Source organism: Dipodomys ordii, unplaced genomic scaffold (genome assembly GCF_000151885.1).
Source record: "Dipodomys ordii isolate 6190 unplaced genomic scaffold, Dord_2.0 Scaffold199, whole genome shotgun sequence".
Lineage (NCBI taxonomy): Eukaryota > Metazoa > Chordata > Mammalia > Rodentia > Heteromyidae > Dipodomys > Dipodomys ordii.
Window position 1 is genome coordinate 2,199,514 of NW_012267415.1, and position 21,497 is coordinate 2,221,010.

At 34.2% G+C, this 21,497-nt stretch overlaps 1 protein-coding gene across 5 annotated transcripts in view; it reads right to left on the minus strand.

Moving 5' to 3' along the window:
* Positions 1–21,497, minus strand: part of Robo2 (roundabout, axon guidance receptor, homolog 2 (Drosophila)) — a 519,781-nt gene that overhangs the window by 36,527 nt on the left and 461,757 nt on the right. For 4 of the 5 annotated variants that reach the window (XM_013034888.1, XM_013034887.1, XM_013034886.1 and 1 more), the window contains 4 exons: positions 20,494–20,536; positions 18,875–19,002; positions 12,370–12,651; positions 6,276–6,432 (listed from right to left, as the gene is read on the minus strand). In XM_013034888.1, the coding sequence (XP_012890342.1) occupies positions 6,276–6,432; positions 12,370–12,651; positions 18,875–19,002; positions 20,494–20,536 (610 nt within the window). Of the gene's footprint in view, positions 1–6,275; positions 6,433–11,839; positions 11,966–12,369; positions 12,652–18,874; positions 19,003–20,493; positions 20,537–21,497 lie in introns of all 5 variants that reach the window. The other variant, XM_013034885.1, reaches the window with a different exon arrangement.

The window sequence follows — 21,497 nt, forward strand, 5'->3', positions numbered from 1 at the left end:
TATTTGACTTTAAAGGCTATATTAAGTGAAACAAAAATATGCATTTAAAAACGAATCACAAAAAACCTTTTCAGTATGGAATATGTTTGCCAATATACTTCATCCACAGTTAACAATTAGATTTATTCTGTGAAACTTGTTCAGAAAAACAATATACATTTGGTGCCAGAAAGCAATTGGCTATAATTTCTCTATTTGGTTTATAGCCAAAGATCTTATATATTTAAATACATTCAGACTTTCAAATGGAAGTAATCGTTATCCTCTAAAATTAACCTATTCCATAAATACTAAACCCTTCTTATTTCCAAAAAAATCTAATGAAGATATACATAAATAAAAACAAATAACAAGAAGGAGAAAGATATGTATATGCAACATTTGTTAATGCAGAATAAAATTTTGTTGTATGTATCTACTCTTTAATATAACATTATGTATAATCTATTTAAATACTGTTTGAATATTTTGTAAATAATTTGTCTCATGTATTAAATAAGGAAATACAATTTTATTAAAATACAATAAATATTATCATCAATTGTCTCCTTTTTTCTCCAGAGATAACCCAAAAAAGTGCTGAGCAAAACTATACAGTTCATCAGGACAAAGCCAAAAATGTTCATGACTCAAAATGGTTTAAGCCAGAAGAAAAGCAATGAGAAGAGAGGCAAAATAAACCAAAAGATCAAGAGAAGAATATAAAGAATACATAAAGTGAGCCTGGGACATGGTGTAACTTAGAAGATGGGGAATAATTTTTCCTCATCTCTGTACTCATTTTCTAATGCATTCTACAGGAACAAATATTTAGATTTCATTCAGTTAGTGAGGTTTATAGTTTATGAAAAATTTATCTATGTTTTTATGGCTTCCTTCACATTTGACCAGATATATACATCTTATTTGGGAAGCAGAATTTCAACTTTTTCTTTTAAAAAAAACATTTAAAAAAAGTGCTTCTAATGGCAAATCAAAGTTGTTTTGGCCAACCTTTCTGGGGAAAGCACTCATTCTTTGACATTCTGTCAATGAAGTAGAAGCATCATATTATCTAGCTTGCTTTCTGAATAATAATAAAGATGACAGCAAATCAATGTCACATATGAACTGACTTGTTAAAAGGCCATATACAAATACCAAATTACTAATAAAAATACTATAAAGTTCAAAACCAGCAGAAGCTTGCCAATCTTTAACTGCAGTAACAGAGCCAAACTCCAATTATTTGGTTATTACTCAATTCTTCTTAGCATCAAATGAATACTATAAAATGTATTATATTTATAGACAGGAACTAATATGCTTGCTATGTTTTTGTCAAACTGAGAATATCAAAATGAGAGAAAACATCTACTATTATCAATATATTGTTATTTAATTGGCAATCAATTAATTTTTCATTGGGTAATTGTTTGATAACTTTGGGCACTTAGTATTGCAGAGAAAAAAATGGACCAAGGAAGACTTAGAAAGAAAACCTAAACTCTAACAAACAATACAAAAAAATTACACTAAAAATTAGAGACTATTTTAAAGAGTATAGTATTTCAGCTATATGTTATATCTCCTAATTCTATTTTTTTCCTTCTCATTTCCAGTCTTTGTCATGTTCTTGTTTTGTGTCATTATCACAGCACCAGCCACTCTGCTGTGTTGGTCCATACCTTATCCACATGCCCCAGCCTCATGTAATTTATCATCAATAGCCAAATATCAGAATCCTTCTATGGCATACAAGGATTCACAATTAACCTCAAGACACCTCCTCAGATTATCTCTTGTACTATGTAGGTTTAAAACTTAGCAAACCTCTTTCCACAAACTGATGGCTGAAAGGTACAGATAAGCAATTAATATTCAATGTGGTGAGTCACATGATAGAGAGGTAAGCTTGAGGAATAATAGAAAATAAAAGGACAAATAACCTTAACTTGAAAGTCTGTAACTGAAGACTAATGAGGCTATTTCTTCTCTCATTCTCATTTTATATTATCCTTATTTTATTTTTTCTTTGTGTTTAGGGGTATTCTTTCCATTTGTACAGTGAATTATGACTCATATTACTGTATTTGGTTTAGTTGTTGGTTAACAATCTATTCTAGTGAACAAACCACCTTAAATTAGAGACGTTTTAAAATTATCCTTTGTCCTTACTTCTTGCTCAATGAACAGCTTCTGACAACAACTCTATTCTATGTACTACTATTAATGAGCAAATAATTCTGATTCATCTTAACACTGAATTTTAAGATTGACTTAGGTTTGTTAGTTTATCTGACATATGCCATTACGCCCTTCTGAATAAAATGCATACAATATTCAATTATGCCTCGTAGAAAACAGTGTGCATGGTGGCATAGCGGCTATTACCTGTGTATCTTTGGAAGACGATCAGATATGTCTTATTAATTGTATATTTGTCTCACTGTGCTATTTCCTTTATTGCTACCAACCATAGCACTTCCGACATACTTGGATAAATATGAGTTGGGAGCTAGTGGCTAACAACTGTAATCTTAGCTACTCAGAATGCTGAGGATCATGGTTGGAAGCCAGCGTGGGAAGTAAAGTCCCTGAGACTTTTATCTACAAATAACTACCAAAAAGCTAGAAGTGGAGCTGTAGCTCAAGCCTTGAACAAAATGCTCAGGGATAGTGCCCTGGCCCCAAGTTCAAGCCCTAGAACTTGCACTAGAAAAAACAAGTAAATAAAAACTACACACATACATGTGTGTACACATATATATGTATATATATTTCATATATTACTGTATCATCATATAGTACTGTATCATCCCTCTGTGAATATAAAATACCTTGTGCCTGCTTTATGATACATAGTAGCTGTTTTTATAGTTTTCTTTCCAGATGATGATTGAGAAGCTAATAAAAAAAATGATGCCATGTACCACGCAAGTAACAGAACTTCACACTTCTCTGGGTTTTGATTTTATCTTTTTTTTCTTTTTATTAATGGATTTGCTGGAAGTCTAATTTTGTCCAGATGACTGCAGAACCTGGAAAAGCTGTCACTGCTATTGATATATAACATACTGCTATCATTGGTCTTTTTATATAAATTTATTTGCATATATATATATATATAATTTGAATTTTTGGAAACTTTAGCTGTGCTGTCAACTTTGAAAATGTATCCCAGTATACCATATTGAGTTGGAATTGTACAGAAATTAATAGCCATATTGATCTAGAAATGCTAAACTTAATTTTTTTCATTTGTACAGGAGTAAAGGCACTGTATTAAATATGTAAAGTCTTATGGACATGTGATTGATTATAGAAACTAATATTTTCCAAATAAAAATATACACATATAAGTATGTATACACATATGTATATATCTATAAATATATTTTCATATATTATTTTATTTTCTATAAGTAACAATAACAAATATCTGTATATAATTTAAAAAAATACAGCACCAGAATCACTGGTAGTTAGAAATGCAATTTAAAGAAAACGTTAAATCTAATGTCTTCAAATTTTGTCTATCAAGAAAACAAGTAAAAGCATAGTAGGCATTCTACAGAAGATTATTTCTGTAGGATATTCAATGAAATAATATAATCTATTCACTAAGATTTCCTTTTTCATGAGAATTACACATTATGAAGCACAAAAATATAAATAAACATGCCAAGAAAAGAACATAATTTCTCACTGACTGATTTTATTTGTTTTGTCATGTTGATCTTATTGTGATTTTACTAAAAACAACTGGAATAAGAACTTATATTTTTGGTTTTAGAAAACTGAGCCCAAAGAATAAGGATCTAGAATTTTGCTATTGGTATATGGACAGGATATGACCTAATCATTATTTTCAGTAAGAAATCCACCAGATATTATTGGTTCATGCCTGTAATCCTAGCTACTCAGGAAGCTGAGATTTGAGAACCCCCACTTGAAACTAGCCCAGGATGAAAATATGTGAGACCTTTATCACCAATTAACACCAGAAAACTGGAAATATAGGTATGGCTCAGAGTGGTAGAGCACTAGCCTTGTGCAAACAGCTCAGTGATAGCACCCAGGCCCTTGAATTCCAGATCCATGACCAACAACCCCTAAAAAGAACAACAGTCAATAGACACATGAAGAAATCTTCAACATGAAAGAAATGCAAATCAAAACAACAATGAGATTCCATTTCATTCCAGTTAGAATGGCCATTATCAGGAATACTAATAACAGATGGGGCCAACTACACTGTTGGTGGGAATGTAAACACGTTCAACCACTCTGGAAAACAGTATGGAGGTTCCTCAAAACAATAAACATAGAGCTCCCTATGATCCAGCAATCCTACTACTATGCATTTACCCAAATCACTACAAACAGCCTGAAGTAAAGCCACCAGCACAACCAAGTACACTGCATCATTATTTATCATAGCTGAGATATGGAATCAACCCATGAATGAATCAAGAAAATGTGTTATACAGTGGAATTCTGTACTTCGATCAGAATGAATGCCCCATTGTAAGGAAATGGAAAGACTTGAAACAATCATATTAATCAAAGCCAGACCCAAAGAAACATAGTCTACACATTTGGTCAAAGAGGACAACCATCCCCGATATAGGATTATGGGCCTTTGGTCAAGAGAATACAAGTAGCTGCACTCCCCTGCTAGAACCTCCAAACAAACTCTCAAGAATCTCATGGACTTTCCTGCCTGGGCTGGCTTTGAACCTCCATCCTCAGATCTCAGCCTCCTGAGTAGCTAGGAGGTGTGTGCCACTGCCACACAGCATTAAGATTTTTTAATAATACATAATTTGTCTATTTATTTTACAATACTTCAAATATGTACAAGTAAGTTTATATTTTATATAGTAACTTTCTCAAAATAATTAGACTAAAGATTATTAGACTAAAGAATATTTCCTTAACAAGTAAATATTTCCAATGCTACTCCTGGATAATGAAGGAAGGTTTAAATGGATGGGAATACATTTATTTCAATAGATAATAAACATTTTTATAGTGTATGTTTTTTTAAGTAGACAATGTGAAAAAGAAAAAAAGGTATTCAAATTTCCCTAAATTTTGTGTGATCTGAGTTCCTAATTTTATGCTTATAACTTTGACAGCTCTACTGTGGCTTCCCATTCATTTTGTCAGTTCTATTTCACCATTGTCTAATAATCTTTTTAATCAGATTTACATATCTGGCTTTTCTTTACTCGGATTCCTGTGACACTGACATATTTATATCACTGATATAAATTAAAATCAATTTTAAGTCAATTAGTTGGCTAAAATGTGAAAACTTTTTGTAAAGTAAAATGATAATGTTAAATAAATACTATAATCCCAGAGAGACAACTTGTACATATATGCAATATTTATTTGAACAAAAATAAGACATGAAATCACTCCTCAAATGAAACTAGATGTTTAAATATGTAATTATTTCTAAGCAAAAAAATACTGTAAAGATAAAAACTGCTTGTATTTTATATTTTTAGTTTATATGTAGGCTCAGTCCAAATAAACAGCAGTCTGGAGGGTATGAGGAACTTATATGCACTTGCAATTATTGAAATGGTAAAAAGAGACCTTTTATTTTTTGGCTTTTTATTAAAATAAAAATTATCTGTGGCTTTGTGTTTAAAATCAATTAACACTTAAACTAACAGGAAACAATTCTTGTGAGATGTTTTAGAAAGAATAGGAAACTTATTCACACTTAAAGGCCCTCAAAGGTAATTTTCCAACTTAAAAAGGTTTTGTTACAGAGTGCGCATTGGCTTGAACCTCTTTCATTGTTCCTGCCCCTAAATTCCCATCACAGCTGATGATTAAAGTTCTACCCACTGGCCAGGTCCCTACAATTATCCCATTGTGATGGCGCTCCATCGTGGCGCCCTGCTATGGCCAGACATCAAGTCATTAGAGAGCGGCCAGGGATGATGAAGAAGGTTATTTTAATTCCCTTTTCAGCCCTTCTCAGGAGTGGCTCTTTAGTTCACAGAGCTATGGGTACTTGCTTTCAAACTAACAAGCAATATTATAAATGGAGGCTTCATTATCATGATTGCAGACAATCTAAGGCACTTGAAGGCCAAGGATTCACAGTCTGTAGTATGTGCTGTTGTGTATCTATCAGCTAAAAATATATTGACAGTACAAACAGTAAAAGGAGGAAAACGCAAGGGCAGAGTGGAGTGGAGGAAGGATAGTGAACAATAGAGAAGGGAATGCAGCCCTAGCCATTTTGTTGGTAAATCAAATACTTTTACCCATTTTCTTGCTGTTCCGCTGTGTAATGTTCCAGCTCTGTACCCGGAAGGGGCTGAACTGGGGGAGGAGGTAGAGGAACATTGGCCCAGGTTGATCCATTGTTCTTCTGTGGTTTCGAAGAGTTTTTATTTTTCTTCTTTTTTCCACCTTTTCCACCTGAAAGTATAATGCATGAGTTCAAGGTTGCTGAATATAACAAGAAACAGAGACTATCAGATGGAAAGCTATACCCTATGTTTTCATAATGTTAGAGATGGTTAAAGAAAAAACGTAACAAGGAAATAACATAATCTGAAAAACAGGATTCAAATCAGTCAAAATGATAGTTTCTTTCCTAATGCATTAACTACAGAGAGCTGAATATCAAAAGAATATTTATTGATTTATTCATCTATTCTGCTTCCTTTTTCATTGTCAAGTGAAATAATGGTCCACAACAATTTCTTAAAATGTCAGATTTTAGTGCATGTATAATGCTCTTTTGCATCATCTCTCTCAGTGGAAAATTCTAGGATCCAGGTTGAAGTTTTCCATTAGAATTTACTCAATTAAAAGAAAATTACTCAACCTGATTAATCCAAGAAAATAACATTTATTCCCTTATAAATCATTCATAAAAATCAATTGGCTACATTCCAGACAATAGTTGTTAATGAAAGGATCAGTTCGTATATAGTGAAAATAGTTCTCAACTATTTTAAATAACAGCTTATAAAATTCCAAAGAGATTAAAAAGAGTAACTTATTTCCAGTATTATTTATAAAACAGATAATAACATGCACAAATTTGAAAAAAGTCAGTAGTACATAATCATATCTAAGACTCCACATAGAGCTCCCTTATGACCCAGCAATCCCACTTTTGGGCATTTACCCAAATGTTTACAAACAAGACCACACTAAAGCTACCAGCACAACTATGTTTATTGCAACATTATTTACTGTAGCTAAGATATGGAACCAACCCAGATGCCCCTCAGTAGACGAATGGATCAAGACAATGTGGTATATATACACAATGGAATTCTATGCCTCCATCAGAAAGAATGACATTGCCCCATTTGTTAGGAAATGGAAAGACTTGGAAAAAATTATATTAAGTGAAGTAAGCCAAGCCCAAAGAAACATAGGTCCCATGGTTTCCCTTATTTGCAATATCTAGTATATGTATGAGTCAAGCAGAAAAGGTCAGATAAGGTGATATAGGAAAATGAACCCTAAGATATGTACTTAAATGTTTTTTTTCTTTCATGCATTTGTTTCTAACGCATTTATAAGATTATTTCTTAGTTGCTTTGTATGTCCCTTCCCCACACTATAACCCCTGCTTTCACTGTATTTGATGTCGGTATAATTTGTGGAGGAGAAGGGGAAAAACAAGTCATTTAAATAAGGATACAGGTGGACTCGTTGCAACAATGAGAAGTACAAGTTGTTATGTGGAAAACGAACTTTACAACTTTGGTGGAGGGGGCAGGGAAAGGCTGGGAAGGGATGGGAAGGGTAAACAAAGGAGGAGGCTACAATGCTTGATAAGAAATGTACTCATTATCTTGCCCATGTAATTGTAACCCCTCTGTACAGTATTTTCACAATAAAAAATAAATAAAATAAAAAAAATCTAAAAAAACCTGAAAGATTATTTTCATAATGCCATGCTTTTTATTCTTCCAAAATTAAGAAAATAAAACTTGTTTACAAAGCACATGGGCCACATGTGGATTCAAGAATGAATGCTTCTTTAACAGAATGTAAATGGGTGCATCTGGGATATAAGTAACTTTCATTATTCTCATCTCAGTCTATAGATATTTATGCAAGATGTGCTATTGACCTATTGTGCTTCATCTTTCTGGGACTAAAAGTTATGAATATAAAACATTTACAGTATATTTATCTAGTCATGGGAAGTCTACTCATTTTCTTTCTTATCATTTACTTCTGAACAGGTATTTTATTTAATAGTAATTCTTTCCCATTCATGGTATCAGATGTTTTCCATATAGCATGTACACCTACACACATTCCTAATCCCTGCAAACAAAGTGCTTTACCCATTTGACATCACTTCTTATCATTGTTAGAATTAAAGATATTTTGAGCAAATAGAGTAGATATCTTCTTGTGAGCTGATAAGAATTTGATTTCTGTTTTGGGAACTTACTTATTTGATAAGTTACCCAATGGACACCACATTATTTACTACTACTACTACTACTGCTGCTGCTGCTGCTGCTGCTGCTGCTGCTGCTACTACTACTACTATGAATAGTTGAGTTATTGTAAGGATCATAAGAGATAAAGCACATAAAACTCTCAAAAAGTCCAGATTATATCTATGGCCAAGCTTCAAGAGCATCAGACAAATATGATTTCAAAAGCCAAGCACCATCAGGCTTACTTATTAGCTATTTGATAAGACAAAGTGCACAATAAAGGTCAGTTAATACTTCTCTCCTTCCTCTGTCTTAAAGAAAACCCAGCTTCTAACCCTCTAGTGATTTCTCTGCACCAACTTCTTCAAGCCCAGAGAGTATTACAGAAACAGTGCTCTATATAATAAATGAATCTTAAATTTTTGTTTCTTTAACTAAAAAAAAAAAAATAAAACTATAGGTAAGTCTCACAGACAAAATCCTTTCTCAGAATATCAGAACTATGTTTTAATTATTGTGTAAAGAATAGCTTGAAGTCTTCGTTTTCAGTTTCCCATGAGCTGTGTCTCATTTATAGTTCTTGTCTTTAAGTGCATATGAGTCTTTTCACTTAGAGTAGCACTTTTAGAAACATCTGATCAGCTTTGGAATTGAGTGACTTAAACAGAAAAGGTGCCACATCACCATTTTCCTGATGAAACCACTGAAGTCCTTTCTGTGTGGTACATGATTCACACTCTCACAGTAAGAGAAAAATCACAATTTATTATGCAACCACATTAACAGAAACTATTTGCCAGTGCCACTTGGCTCACTCCTGTGATCCTCACTAGGCAGGAGGCTGAGATCTGAGGATCACAGTTCCAAGCCCGCCCAGGCAGGAAACTCCATAAGACTCTTATTTGTAATAAACTACTCAAAAAAACTGGTGGTGTGGCTCAACTAATAGGGTGTTCCTACTGAGCAAAAAGAAGCTCAGGGACAGCACCCAGGCCCAGAGTTCTAGTCCCAGGATAGGCAAAGGAAAAAAAGGAAAGAAGAAGAAGGAAACAAAAAAAAAGTACTATATGTAGAGCTCTGAACTCTCCTTCAGTCTTTTGTTTAAGTCCTTCTTTAAGGACATATATTCATTACCTACTGCTCTAGATTTAAACATGTGGCCTGGAAACAAAATGCACACAGAATTTTCCAAGGGTTTTTAAAGTAGTATCCATTTCCCCCTGTTTTTTTAAAATGCCTATTGTCTCATTTGAACGGTCTGGTTAGAAGTGTTTGCAAACCCATGTTCTCTTAGCAATGAGCTAAGTGATAGAACCTTAGCATAGTGGTGGTTATATGACATAACCTAAAGGAGATCAGTTCTCCTTTGGGTCTGAATCTTTAGGAATGCTACAGCCTACTGCAATTACTGTAGACAAAGAATGCTCTGTGATTTTAATGGGAGAAATGCCTTCACAGAGATTAAGACAGCATAGTTTCATGCCTTGCAAACACATCTGATCCCTGTCTCTTCAACTCAAAATGTAAATATTTTGATTTTCAAGACATTATTTCTACAGAAAGAAATTATGAAAACATCTCATTTTAAGATGAAATGTATAGGGAATGGGGACATTGCTCTGGGAGAGAGGACTTGTCTAACATGCATGAGATCCTCAGTTTAACCAGAGCTTTATCACTGCACAAACAAATTAATGAACATATGGTTTATTTTTTAAAAGATATACTAAAATACTTAGTTATTGTTAAACATATATATACATACACATATGTGTGATAATAATTTCAGAAAATATTTTGAAACTTCTTGAGATTCAGTTTTAAAAATTGTTTTTTAAACAGAAATTCTCAATATTTATGCACTGAATCAATTGTAAGTGTTTCAAAGAGGGTAAAAAGTTCACTCAAATAACTCAAAATGTCCAGTTTTATTTATTACTGTGATTATTTTAAATTGGTTACATTACTGTGCACACATTAAGGAAATCCTATAGTATGTTACCATTAGCTAGCCTTTGGGAAGTTTGGTCTTGAATTTGAGACTTAGAAAACAAACCTATGGATATATGAACAGTAAAATGAAATATTAAGCTCAGTTGGAGTATAAACTCAATATTAAACTAAAAAAGGATAATCACTTCACTCAGCTATTGAAAAATGCTTTCTATCTCCAATTTAAGTAATTTTGTATTCAAATGTAGATGAAGTAGTTAATATAATTCCTAGATATATATAAATGTCACTCAAGAGATAAATGCATTCAAAAAAGTGGCAAGCACTATTGTGAAACCTGTTCTGCTTACAATTACTCAAAATATAACTTTTTAAATCCAATGGCAGTCAATCTATACAAAGTACTTAATGATAGTTTCACAGGTATTATAGAATTCATGGTGTAGAGTATGAAGATTTCTTTTTATGCATTTTTTGATCTTTACATATCTTTAATGAAATAAAAAGGAAGCCTCAGGAAAAGAAAAACACTTTTTAATTATTCAGAACAATTGTGGGACTAATTATACATAAGTGACAGCATAAATGACATATAAGGTCATTCAAAAAGTTCCCCTATATTATTAAGCCAGTTTAAATTCATAACAGATGTTTAAAATTTTCTTGATTCTATCATGCATCAAATTCTACCAATAGGCGAGGAGAGTAAATGACTCATTCTGGAGGGAAGAGAGCATTAACATTTTCAGTTTGAGAGGGTTCTATCTCCTGAGGAAATGTAATTTAGTAAATGTAACCCTAATAATGTAAAATTAGTTAACTCTTTATGATCTTTATGCCCAATAGTATGTGACATCCCATCTTGAGATAGCACACTTTGATGTTTTTCTATTCAAAGGAATTTTTTAAAAGAAAAACAAAAATATTGTAAAAATATAGCAAATATTTAATCTGAATATGTTAAGCAAGAAGGGTCATAAAATCAATTAAAATATAGAAGTAGTTATCAGCCATATGATGTAAATATTATGGTTAGAAGGTTACTAGAATGACCTCATTCATTTCAGTTGAATTTAGCTTTTGTTTTCAATGACAGAATTAGTTTTCATGTGAAATATTTGCCTTATAAATTTCTCTTGATGCACAAACAGGATTCAAGGCAGAACACATTTACCTGTTTTTTTTAAATTAAAAATATTATTGTAAAATGGCATAGTTTTCTAACAAATATATCACAGTTTAGTTAGTTCATAAGAGTTGATGGTGATTTTTATTCTTCCTCTACCGCCTCCAACCAAAGTTTAACTTCATTAGGATCAACTCTTCTTGTGACTTGAAAGAGAAATGCCTGATAGGGGGTTGTGAGCCAATAGTATTTCTTCACCGGCTGTTAGGAATACAGGTCATATGCTGGTGACAAACAAAAGATTTCACCTTACTGTGATGAGACCAACCTGAAAGACTGCCACTCCTTTCTGAGCTGTTGTGAGAGCTGGTGGTGCTGAAATCCTGTGACTGGTTGTGTGGCATTCTATTAGACAATCCCTCAGCCAATCGGTAGTCAGGGATGTAAAGTAAGGCTAAGGGTTAAAGGGCAAAGGTCATAGTGGCATCATGTGATTAGTTCACAGCACAAGCCCATGCAGAACATGCAGTTAGCAACTCAGAAGCAGATGTGGGAAAGTGAAGGAATGTTTGGTCTATCCTATCCTAATGGAAGTAGAGATGGATTGTTGATTACTAGTTGAAAAAAATTGCTGGAAAGAATGAAACTGATCGGTGTTGCTGTGCAGTGGCGGTGGCGATGGTGGTGGTGGTGGTGGTGGTAAGAACTGTTCAAGGTATTCAATACATGCCAAAATAGTGTTTTAGTTTAGGTAGTAAACCTGGGAATGAATCACAAAATTGAACAACAAACACTAATCTCTATCTCATGCACAAATGGTGTGAAATTCACTTCTCAAGAGATAAGAACCTGACTCACCATTGTTACCTTTGTTCTGATCAGGCAGAGAATAACCAAATCCCATCAGATCGGTTTTCTGCTGGACAGAACTTTTCCATTGTGGATCAGGCAGATCAACAGCCAGTTCATGGATGCTATTGGAATGCAAGATCTGTGTCGTGGCATATGGGGTGGCCTGTGTTATTTGGCTGGAACTGTTGTACGTTGTTTTGGTAGTGAAGTCAATGCTGCTATAAATGGCGCCATCTGAGAGCATTGTTGCTGTTTTATCCCCTTGGCCTGGAACTGGTGGCAGTACATCTGTGACAAACATAGGGAAATGAAGCAATTTAACTATGCATAGGAAGATCAAAACTATCAGGACTGAAGATGAAAAATAAATGTGTCATGCTGCACGTTTGCATTTCAGCTGAGCTGAGCTTCATGAGCCAATGAAGGGTAGATGATATACAACCCATGGCCAACCTATCAACCTCAGTGACAGGCAAGCCTAGCACTTGTCCTTCACATTTCACTTCTCCAAGTCTCTTTTAACATGAATGAGAAGTTTGAGATAATTCACAATGGAAAACCACTTTTAGTTGTTTCACCAGTTTTAGAGTCAAGCCTTAGCATGTTAGACAAGCAATACCTAAAAGGAATCCACAAATCATGGATGCAAACACCTCTTTCCACTTCACTCCAAATGACAGAGTACAATTGCTGAGTACTTGCAAATACTATCCCTAATTATACTATTCTCATGATGAAATATATTTTTTCTGAAGTTCTGACTTGCCATTTATCTGATTTGATTTTATAGCTCTAGAAATGGAGAATAACTGATAGTAGAAAATGTGCTCTTTTTTCTTGGATAAGAAAGGAAAATTTTCATGAATAAATCATTTTCACAATACAGCAGGATTTAGCTTTAGAAAAGGCAATCTCAGTGATCAGTGAGTTTAATTTATGCTCTCAGCTCTTAGAAATGGAGAATTATAGTTTCACGTTGTAATACAGCAAGAGTAAAATTAAACTCAGGAACAACACTGAATATCAATCAGTCCATTTATCATTTTGGTATGCTGAATTACCTTTATATGATGCTTTATAATTGGGATCTGCCACCTCTCTCCTGAGCACTTATGTTTTCTTTTTCAGAAGAAAGATACTAAGTGATCTTTAAAAAATATCAACACTGATTTTAATCATATAGATTTAAAATAAGTATAATTATATGGCTTTCTTTAATAATAGATGCTCTGATAAATCTTACTTCATAGAATATGACATCACCAAATTACTAGATTTCTTCAGTTTAGGAAATTTTCATCTAATTTAACAAACTTAGACTTAATGGCAATTAATTGTTCTTAAGATAGCCATATTGTGTTGCTTTGCAGTGTATAAAAGTTAAAAATGTCCTTAGCAATAGTAACAAAAAGTTTGTAATATATGTTGTACATTGTTTAATTCAGACTAACTGGAGGTTTTTAAATCTGGAATTCTAATTTGTTTTATAAGTAAGCTGTGCATATACTTTGCCGAAGTAAGGACTTTAAATGTATTAAGGCTATTCAAGTTTATAACACTTCAGAATCTCACATTTTCTTGTCCTAGTGTAGCTAACTATTATTCACAAATATAAGTAGCATATTTCATTCTGAAGTAATAGCATCAGTTTTTTTGTTATTGTTTTTGGTTTGTTTGTTTGTCAGTTGTGAGGCTTGAACTCTGGGCCTGGGGGCTGTCCCTCAACTCTTTACTTCAAGGCAAGCACTCTACCACTTTGGCCATAGCACCACTTTCTGGTTTTCTGGTGCTTAATTGGAGATAAGAGTCTCATGGACTTTCCTGCTTGGGCTGGCTTTGAACCACCATCCTTAGATCTCAGCCTTCTGAGTAGCTAGGATTACAGGCACAAGCCACTGGCACTTGGCTCCACTAGCATTATGTTTTAGTCTCAAAATCCTCAACTATTTAATAATATACCCAAATTGGTGGAAATCAAATCTCTTGTCTGGATACATTTTCAGTCTTTTGTTTCTCCTCCCTGCATTCAATGTTTCATTATGAACATTAGTTGAACAAAAATGTTCCTTCAACATGGGACTCAGTTTCATACACTATGAATTTGAGATTCTCCAAAGCCTTGGATCTAGATTGCATGCAACTTCAAGTACAAGCTATTGATTTTTTCTGTGCATAAGTGATCAAAAGTGAGAAAATGTAGCCCAGTATCTAATATTACTCTGTAACAACTGAAGTATGGCTCTAGAAATAAAATGCTTTCCTGATAGATGAAATTATAGTCAGCTTTCAAGTCTAATAGCTTGTATTTTGATTTGGGTGGGGGCTGAACATTGTCTTCAAACATCATTTGATCACTGCTACAGTTTCAAAAGAATGAACTGTTTCCCAATTTGAAATATTGGAAGATTATACAGAAGTGTGTGTGTGTGTGTGTGTGTGTGTGTGTGTGCAGAAGAGGCCTATAACATCAGGCTGTTGGGAACGCTATGCCAACTCTGTTGCCTTGCTGGATCTGAATAGGTCTTCTCATTGTTAGGCAGTACTTACTTTATTCCATTTTTCACATTACTTTCTATTCCTTGCCTAAATGCTTTAGGCTATAGAGCACTTTTTAGTTTTTGTCTTAGAAATCCAAGAAATGTAAAAACATTGCCTTCTAGTGTGTACTTGCAATGCAGTTTCAACCATTTTGATTATACCTTCATTTAGGATTTATTTTATTTTGTATTATAAAAATGTATGTAGAAAATAAGTGGAGCTGTGGCTCAAGTGGTAGAGTTCTAGCCTTGAGCAAAAATGCCCAGGGACAGCACCCAGGCTCCTAACTCAAACCCCAGGATGGGCACACATACACAAAATATTTGTATGAATAACTGCTTTTTTCACAGAAGCTTAAGCTACTTGAGGACAGGTGCTAATATGACTTATGTCTACATTTTCATAACTCATCACCTAGCATTGTGAAGAAAGAAAGCAACTGCCACTAGAATGGTTAATTTTGTTTATATATTTTTATTTATTTTTTGGTCATATGTCTTGAACACAGGTCTTGGGTACTCTCCCTGAGCTTTGGTGCTCAAGGCTAACTGCTCTACCACTTTGAGCCATAACACTATTTCTGGGTTTGAGGTGGCTAACTGGAGAATAATCTCAGGGACGTTTCTGTCCAGGCTGGCTTCGAACTGCCATCCTCAGATCTCAGTCTTCTGAGTAGCTAGGATTACAGGTGTAAGCCACCAGTGCCTGACTCATTAATTTTTATGGTTTGTATTAACAAATGAAAAATGTGGTAATTTGTATTTTTTTGGCCAAAACCGCATTAATATTGCATTCAAACAAGTGTCAGTATTCCAGTATTAAAGATAAAAGATCAGAATCCTATTCTTAGAGAATACAGTTAGACATATGCATCTAGCTAAGATTACAGAGCAGAGAATAATGAAGACCTGAAGTTTTAAAATCTGTCAGATCAGCCCTCTATATCTACATCTCCAATTATTGGCAAACTTTTGTTTCTTGATTTTTAAATTGTTAATGTGTGGCACAACTTCTCAATTACATGAAATCATAAATGTAAAAAGGACAGAAATCTATGTATTATTTCTGGCACAAAAATAACAATGTTTCCTATGGACCTCATGCTGAAAGGGATAGAGTGAAACTTGCAAAATCTTACTTTTGACCTTCATGTTCATGTAAGCCTCTCTTGTCATGGAGTAAAAACGAGGTAGATATGGAACAAAAATCTTGCCAATCTACACATGTATATTTTTGTTAAGTTGCACCACGATACTTTAGAAGTCAATGTAACCTGCTAGAAACTGAAAGAATTTTGTTCATATTTAAGTATGTAGTTCTTGATAGGCAGACAAAAGGTTGTTCTTATTGACTACTAATACAAACCACAGAGTAAATATTCCTTAAAAGATAAAAAGCTTTGGGAATCCTATTCTATTGGCAGAGTCATTCAGCAAATCAGGAAGGGTGCTGTTCTTTCCTGGTGTAATGACAGTCTATAACAGCTCAATGTTTGCTCTTGAGCAGAGGAAACTTCATAGTTGCCTGTCAAGTGATTATCCTGAAGGAGGTATGTGGACTATGTAGAGGGAACAAGAAGTTGAAGAGACATGAAGTTTCCTCTCTAATGGCTTATTTTATCCACTGAGCACCGATCAAATGTGAAAGCTTTGTTTCAAACATTCATATCATCATCCATTTAATCCATTCCTACAATACTCTGGATGAGTATTTTATGCTTTATTGGAAGGGAGAATTTTGTGGTACATCATATTTGTGCAACAATAAATACTTGAAATACTACTTTAATTATATTCAGAAACACTCATAATATATTTTAAAGAGCACATGTCAGTATTCATAACTGTTCTACTAAGTATGGTTATATGCTTATACAATATGATTACGTGCATATGCAATGTACCCATATAACATTGGATCTATCCAGTAGGGATTTCACTACACTCAGAATAATTTATCACAGCCCTGTGTCTCCCAACTTAATTCTAAATATGTAAAAGTCTTTCAGTGTTTTCTTGCTTTGGATGACAGTAATCTCCTACTCACTCCAATTTCCTACTCTCTCATTCTATTTTCCACTCAGAAACAGACTGGGTGACTTCAAATAATGCTTAAATCCCGGCATTTTCCACATCAGAATCCCATGAACAGCTTTGGATTGCTTCTGAGTATAGTTTAAATTTTTCATGTGACTTATAGTATCTTGTTATCCATCTCTCTGTATTTTCTACCATCTCTGTTACTTTGAATTTTATATGCAAGTTATTAGCAAGTTAATTATTTAATTAATTTCTTACTTATTTGTGCCAAATTGGGAATGGAACCCAGAACTTAGGGCATACCAGGCATGAGTTAAGAACTCAAATGCATTCATTTTTTGTTCTTTTTTTGTTCACTAGTGGTTTGAACACAGAACCCTAGTCAAGCAATCTACCTCAAGTATCATATTTCCAATCATTTTCACTTTCAGCTATTTTTAAAGAAAATGTCTCTAGCTTTTATTTCCAGACTGGTCTTGGCCTTCAGTCCTCCTGTTTATGCCTCTAATAGCTGAAAACACAAGCACATGGCACTACTCATATCTGGTTTGTTGGCTGAGATGGTGCATTTGAAAACTCTTTTTGTAGGTTTTATATGAACTGCACTCCTCCTGATAGCTACCTCCTGAGTGGCTAGTCCCAACTAATTTCTTATTTTTTACTTTTTCTTTTTCTTTTTCATTGTGTGTGTGCGTGAGAGAGAGAGACAGAGAGAGAGAGACAGAGACAGAGACAGAGACAGACAGACAGAGAGAGACAGAGACAGACAGAGACAGAGAGAGAGAGAGAGTCTTGAACTCTGGGCCTGGGCGCTGTCCCTCAGCTCTTCAGCTCAAGGCTAATGCTCTACCACTTGAGCCACCAAGCCACTTCTGGTATTCTGGTGGTTAATTGGAGATGAGTCACACGGTCTTTCCTACCCTGGCTGGCTTTGAACCATGATTGTCAGCTCTCAGCCTTCTGAGTAGCTAGGATTACAGGCATGAGCCATGGTTGCCTAGCACAACTCATTTCTGAAAACCTCAATGTCTCTGCTATTTCTCAGCAATTTCTTCTCTACACACTTTTCTCATCTTTTTGCTTAATGCCTATCCTTTCTTCAGATACTAACATCCCCTTAAGAATGTTCTTACTCAAAATGGGCAGTGTCCCCCTACAGTACTGACGAAGCAGTTCAAGTTCATTTACTGTCTACAGTCCTCTGCCTCTTTCATACCAAATACTGATATCATAGACTCCTCTTTTAACTTTTTCTCAACTCATCTCTGCAACTGATTAGAAAAATAATTGGTAGTTTGGCAGGTGGGAGTAAATTATGATTCAAATATATTTCTTCTTAAAACATGGAGCGAAAAATCTAGCACAAATCATTGGAGGTGTTAGCATGCTAGGTCCTTCACACCATTTGATCTCATTTGAAATTCAAGTTAACAACTGCAGAAAGTTCTTTCTGAACATGTTGTCCAATTTATTAATCTGCTGTATTACATCAGGTTAAGGATAATCTATTGCCATACCAATACCCTATGCTTGGTGACTGCTGGAGAGCCATATATGATATATTCAATAAATTGATGTTTTAGAAAAGATTCAGAAAAGTGGAAGATATAGTTAAAAATCACAAGCCCTAATCAGCAACACGGTTTCCATAGATTGTACTAATACTCATGTAAACAAATTGTATTATGATCACTTACATTCTAGGTTAGTAAAGACTACCTGACAAACTTTGTTTCACTTAAGATAATGTAGATACGCTAGTTTTATAATAAAATATTTTACAAGAATACAACATTCATAAGCATATGTACTAATGATATCTTAATTATGGAAGGAAACACTCTCTACCATGCTTTCTTTTGTGAAGGAATTAGGAAAGTCAAGAACAAAAACCCAAATAAAAATTATATAATTTAAGAAAATACATAACTTACCTCCTCGCCCAAAATTCCCGATTTCACTGGGTCCACTGTTGCTGTTGTTTACTGGCAAGCTCGTGGCTGGCCACGAATCAGCAAGCCAAGGATAACTGGGATCGCCAGAATTTAGAAGACCTGGACGGCTAAAACCAAAAGGAAAAGGAAATTATCAGGTGATACAAAGATTCTCACACCTCTCTCCCACAAGACAAAGGGTGAAGGCATAAAGGAAGATTTTAATTGACTTCCAATTAAAATGTAAAGACTTAAGAATTAAGGAACCTTGATCTGAAGAGCTGAGGGACAGCACCCAAGCCCAAAGTTCAAGCCCCACGACCGACCAAAAAAAAAAAAAAAAAGAATTAAGGAACTTTAGCAGTTCATTACAGCTATATATAGATCAACCCTGTTGGTGGAAGCAGAGACTCCTTGCCTGGGCTTGTGCTGGCATCCAAATGAAATCAGTTGTCTGCCCCGAAACTGGTGACATAGTAGATCCTCAAACAAGGACCAATGACAAATTGACACCTCAAGGGAACCCCTGACATACCGGACTGTTCCATATCAGCCATTCCAGGAGTGTGGGCTATTCTATCCCTGATTCCTGCAGTTCCGCATGAAGCTGTGTCTCTAGGCTGCCAACCTTATTATGAGCCATCGTGTTTGATTTAGAAGCAAAGAACTTGAGGGAAATTAATGAATGGTACTTCCACTGTTCCATCAATAGCATATTTCACTCTTCTAAATTGCCAAATATCAAGAGTATATTTAAGGCAATAAAAGATTCACTATGATCTGATCTAGCATGTGAGTATACTCTGTAAGGAAAAGTTCTTTCACCTCAGATATAATACAGAATTTTCTTCTTTAATGTTAAAGACTGGATTTCTGCTTCCTTTACATATGATTAGCATATTTACAAAGAAATAGAACATCTATAATCATTGTACTTTTTATGATAGACCCCTTCTGGTACAAATCCCTAAGAGAAACATGTGTTTCTATGGAAACTGCAATAAGAAGATCCAACTGCTTTCTTGCTACATTCACTAGCTCTCATTAGACTTAATCTCTTTTTGCTAAAATATTGATTAAATGGGAGATTGGAAGTTATTACCAGAGCCTAATTACAATCTCCATATTGGCAAAAGGAAAATAGATGAGGATATATGGGTTTGTTATCAGCTTTTATCAATTTCAATTGAGTATCCAAAATTGTGGAATCCAGTCCTATCAATCTACAGCCTATTCATCATCCATGAATCATTTACTTTGTGATCGATTATGTGTAATTGTTCACTCACAGCAATTTAGGGAGAGCCAATAAGGAGTCTTAAACAACAGCAACTTCATTTGCTAATGTCTAATTAATGCAGTAAACATCCTGCTAACAAATGAACACATTCCTTGTGATATTTACTACTAATTTCTTCAGGGGCATCTGGGAGATATGAAACATCTGGACTTGATTCCTCTAAAGTGTACAACAGATAGATCATTAAACCTTTTGGTAAGTCACTTAATTCCTCCTAGATTCCTCAGATTTGTAAGTGATCATTTATTTCAATAATGGCATCCTACTATAGTTTTCCAGTACTGATTAATAATAATAAAAGGGTATTTTCTTAGAGTACCTTCCATTGCTCATTAGTCCTCCATCCCCTCTTTGAAATGTAACTGAATGACAAAAAAGAAAGACATAATCAATATTAATTACAATTAATAACAACTACATATTATACCCCAGTTTAGAGTCCAAACCTCTGGGAATTTTAACAAAATATAATTAATGTAATTGTACAGATAATAACAAGCAGTGATTTGGCTAAGGGCAAAGTTTTCACTTGCTCAAACTTTAATAGAATATTTCCTTTCTTCAAGCAAATGTATGCTTAAATTAAAGTGATAATTTATATTTAGATGTCAAACATTGCCAGAAGTATTAGGCACAGTGGTTATAGAACACTGCTGATGTGCGTTACCAAATCAAAACTTAACATAGAGACATCTTAATTAGAAGCCATTAAACAACACACAGACTACACACTAAAACAGTATTGTTCCAAAACCAAATATTCTTCCAAAAACCAAAGGAAAGAAATATTCACTGATTACATTTTTCTCTCCTTCATAGATCTGTGTAATTAAAGTTATCAGCACTACGAACTGAGCAGTGCAAATACAATTACAATAGGCACACACTAATTAATTCAGAATAAAATGCTCCTGAAAATGAAATTTGCACACCATAGATACTGAAAGGATTCCAATTGTATATAATAATAATCAAGTTCAAGTTTCCTATAAATCTATAGAATTTATTAACATCACCAGCAAGCCCATCATAGAGCTAAGGTAATGAATCCACTACCTTCCATCTATCAGTGGTTTCTGTTCCACACAACAGAAAACAATGAAAGCGGTGTCAAAGATTAGCCAGAGAATGTAAATATCAGTTCAATTTCAACATCTTCTATACAAAATGTTTATGACCAAATGTATTTAAACTTCAAAATAATTTATCAATAAGAGAAATAATATACGTTATATTCTACAAAACTATTTAGGACAGCCAACTGCGCTGGACAATAATAATTTGGCAGTCAAACTTGAATATGCCTAGGCAGTAGTGTAAAAT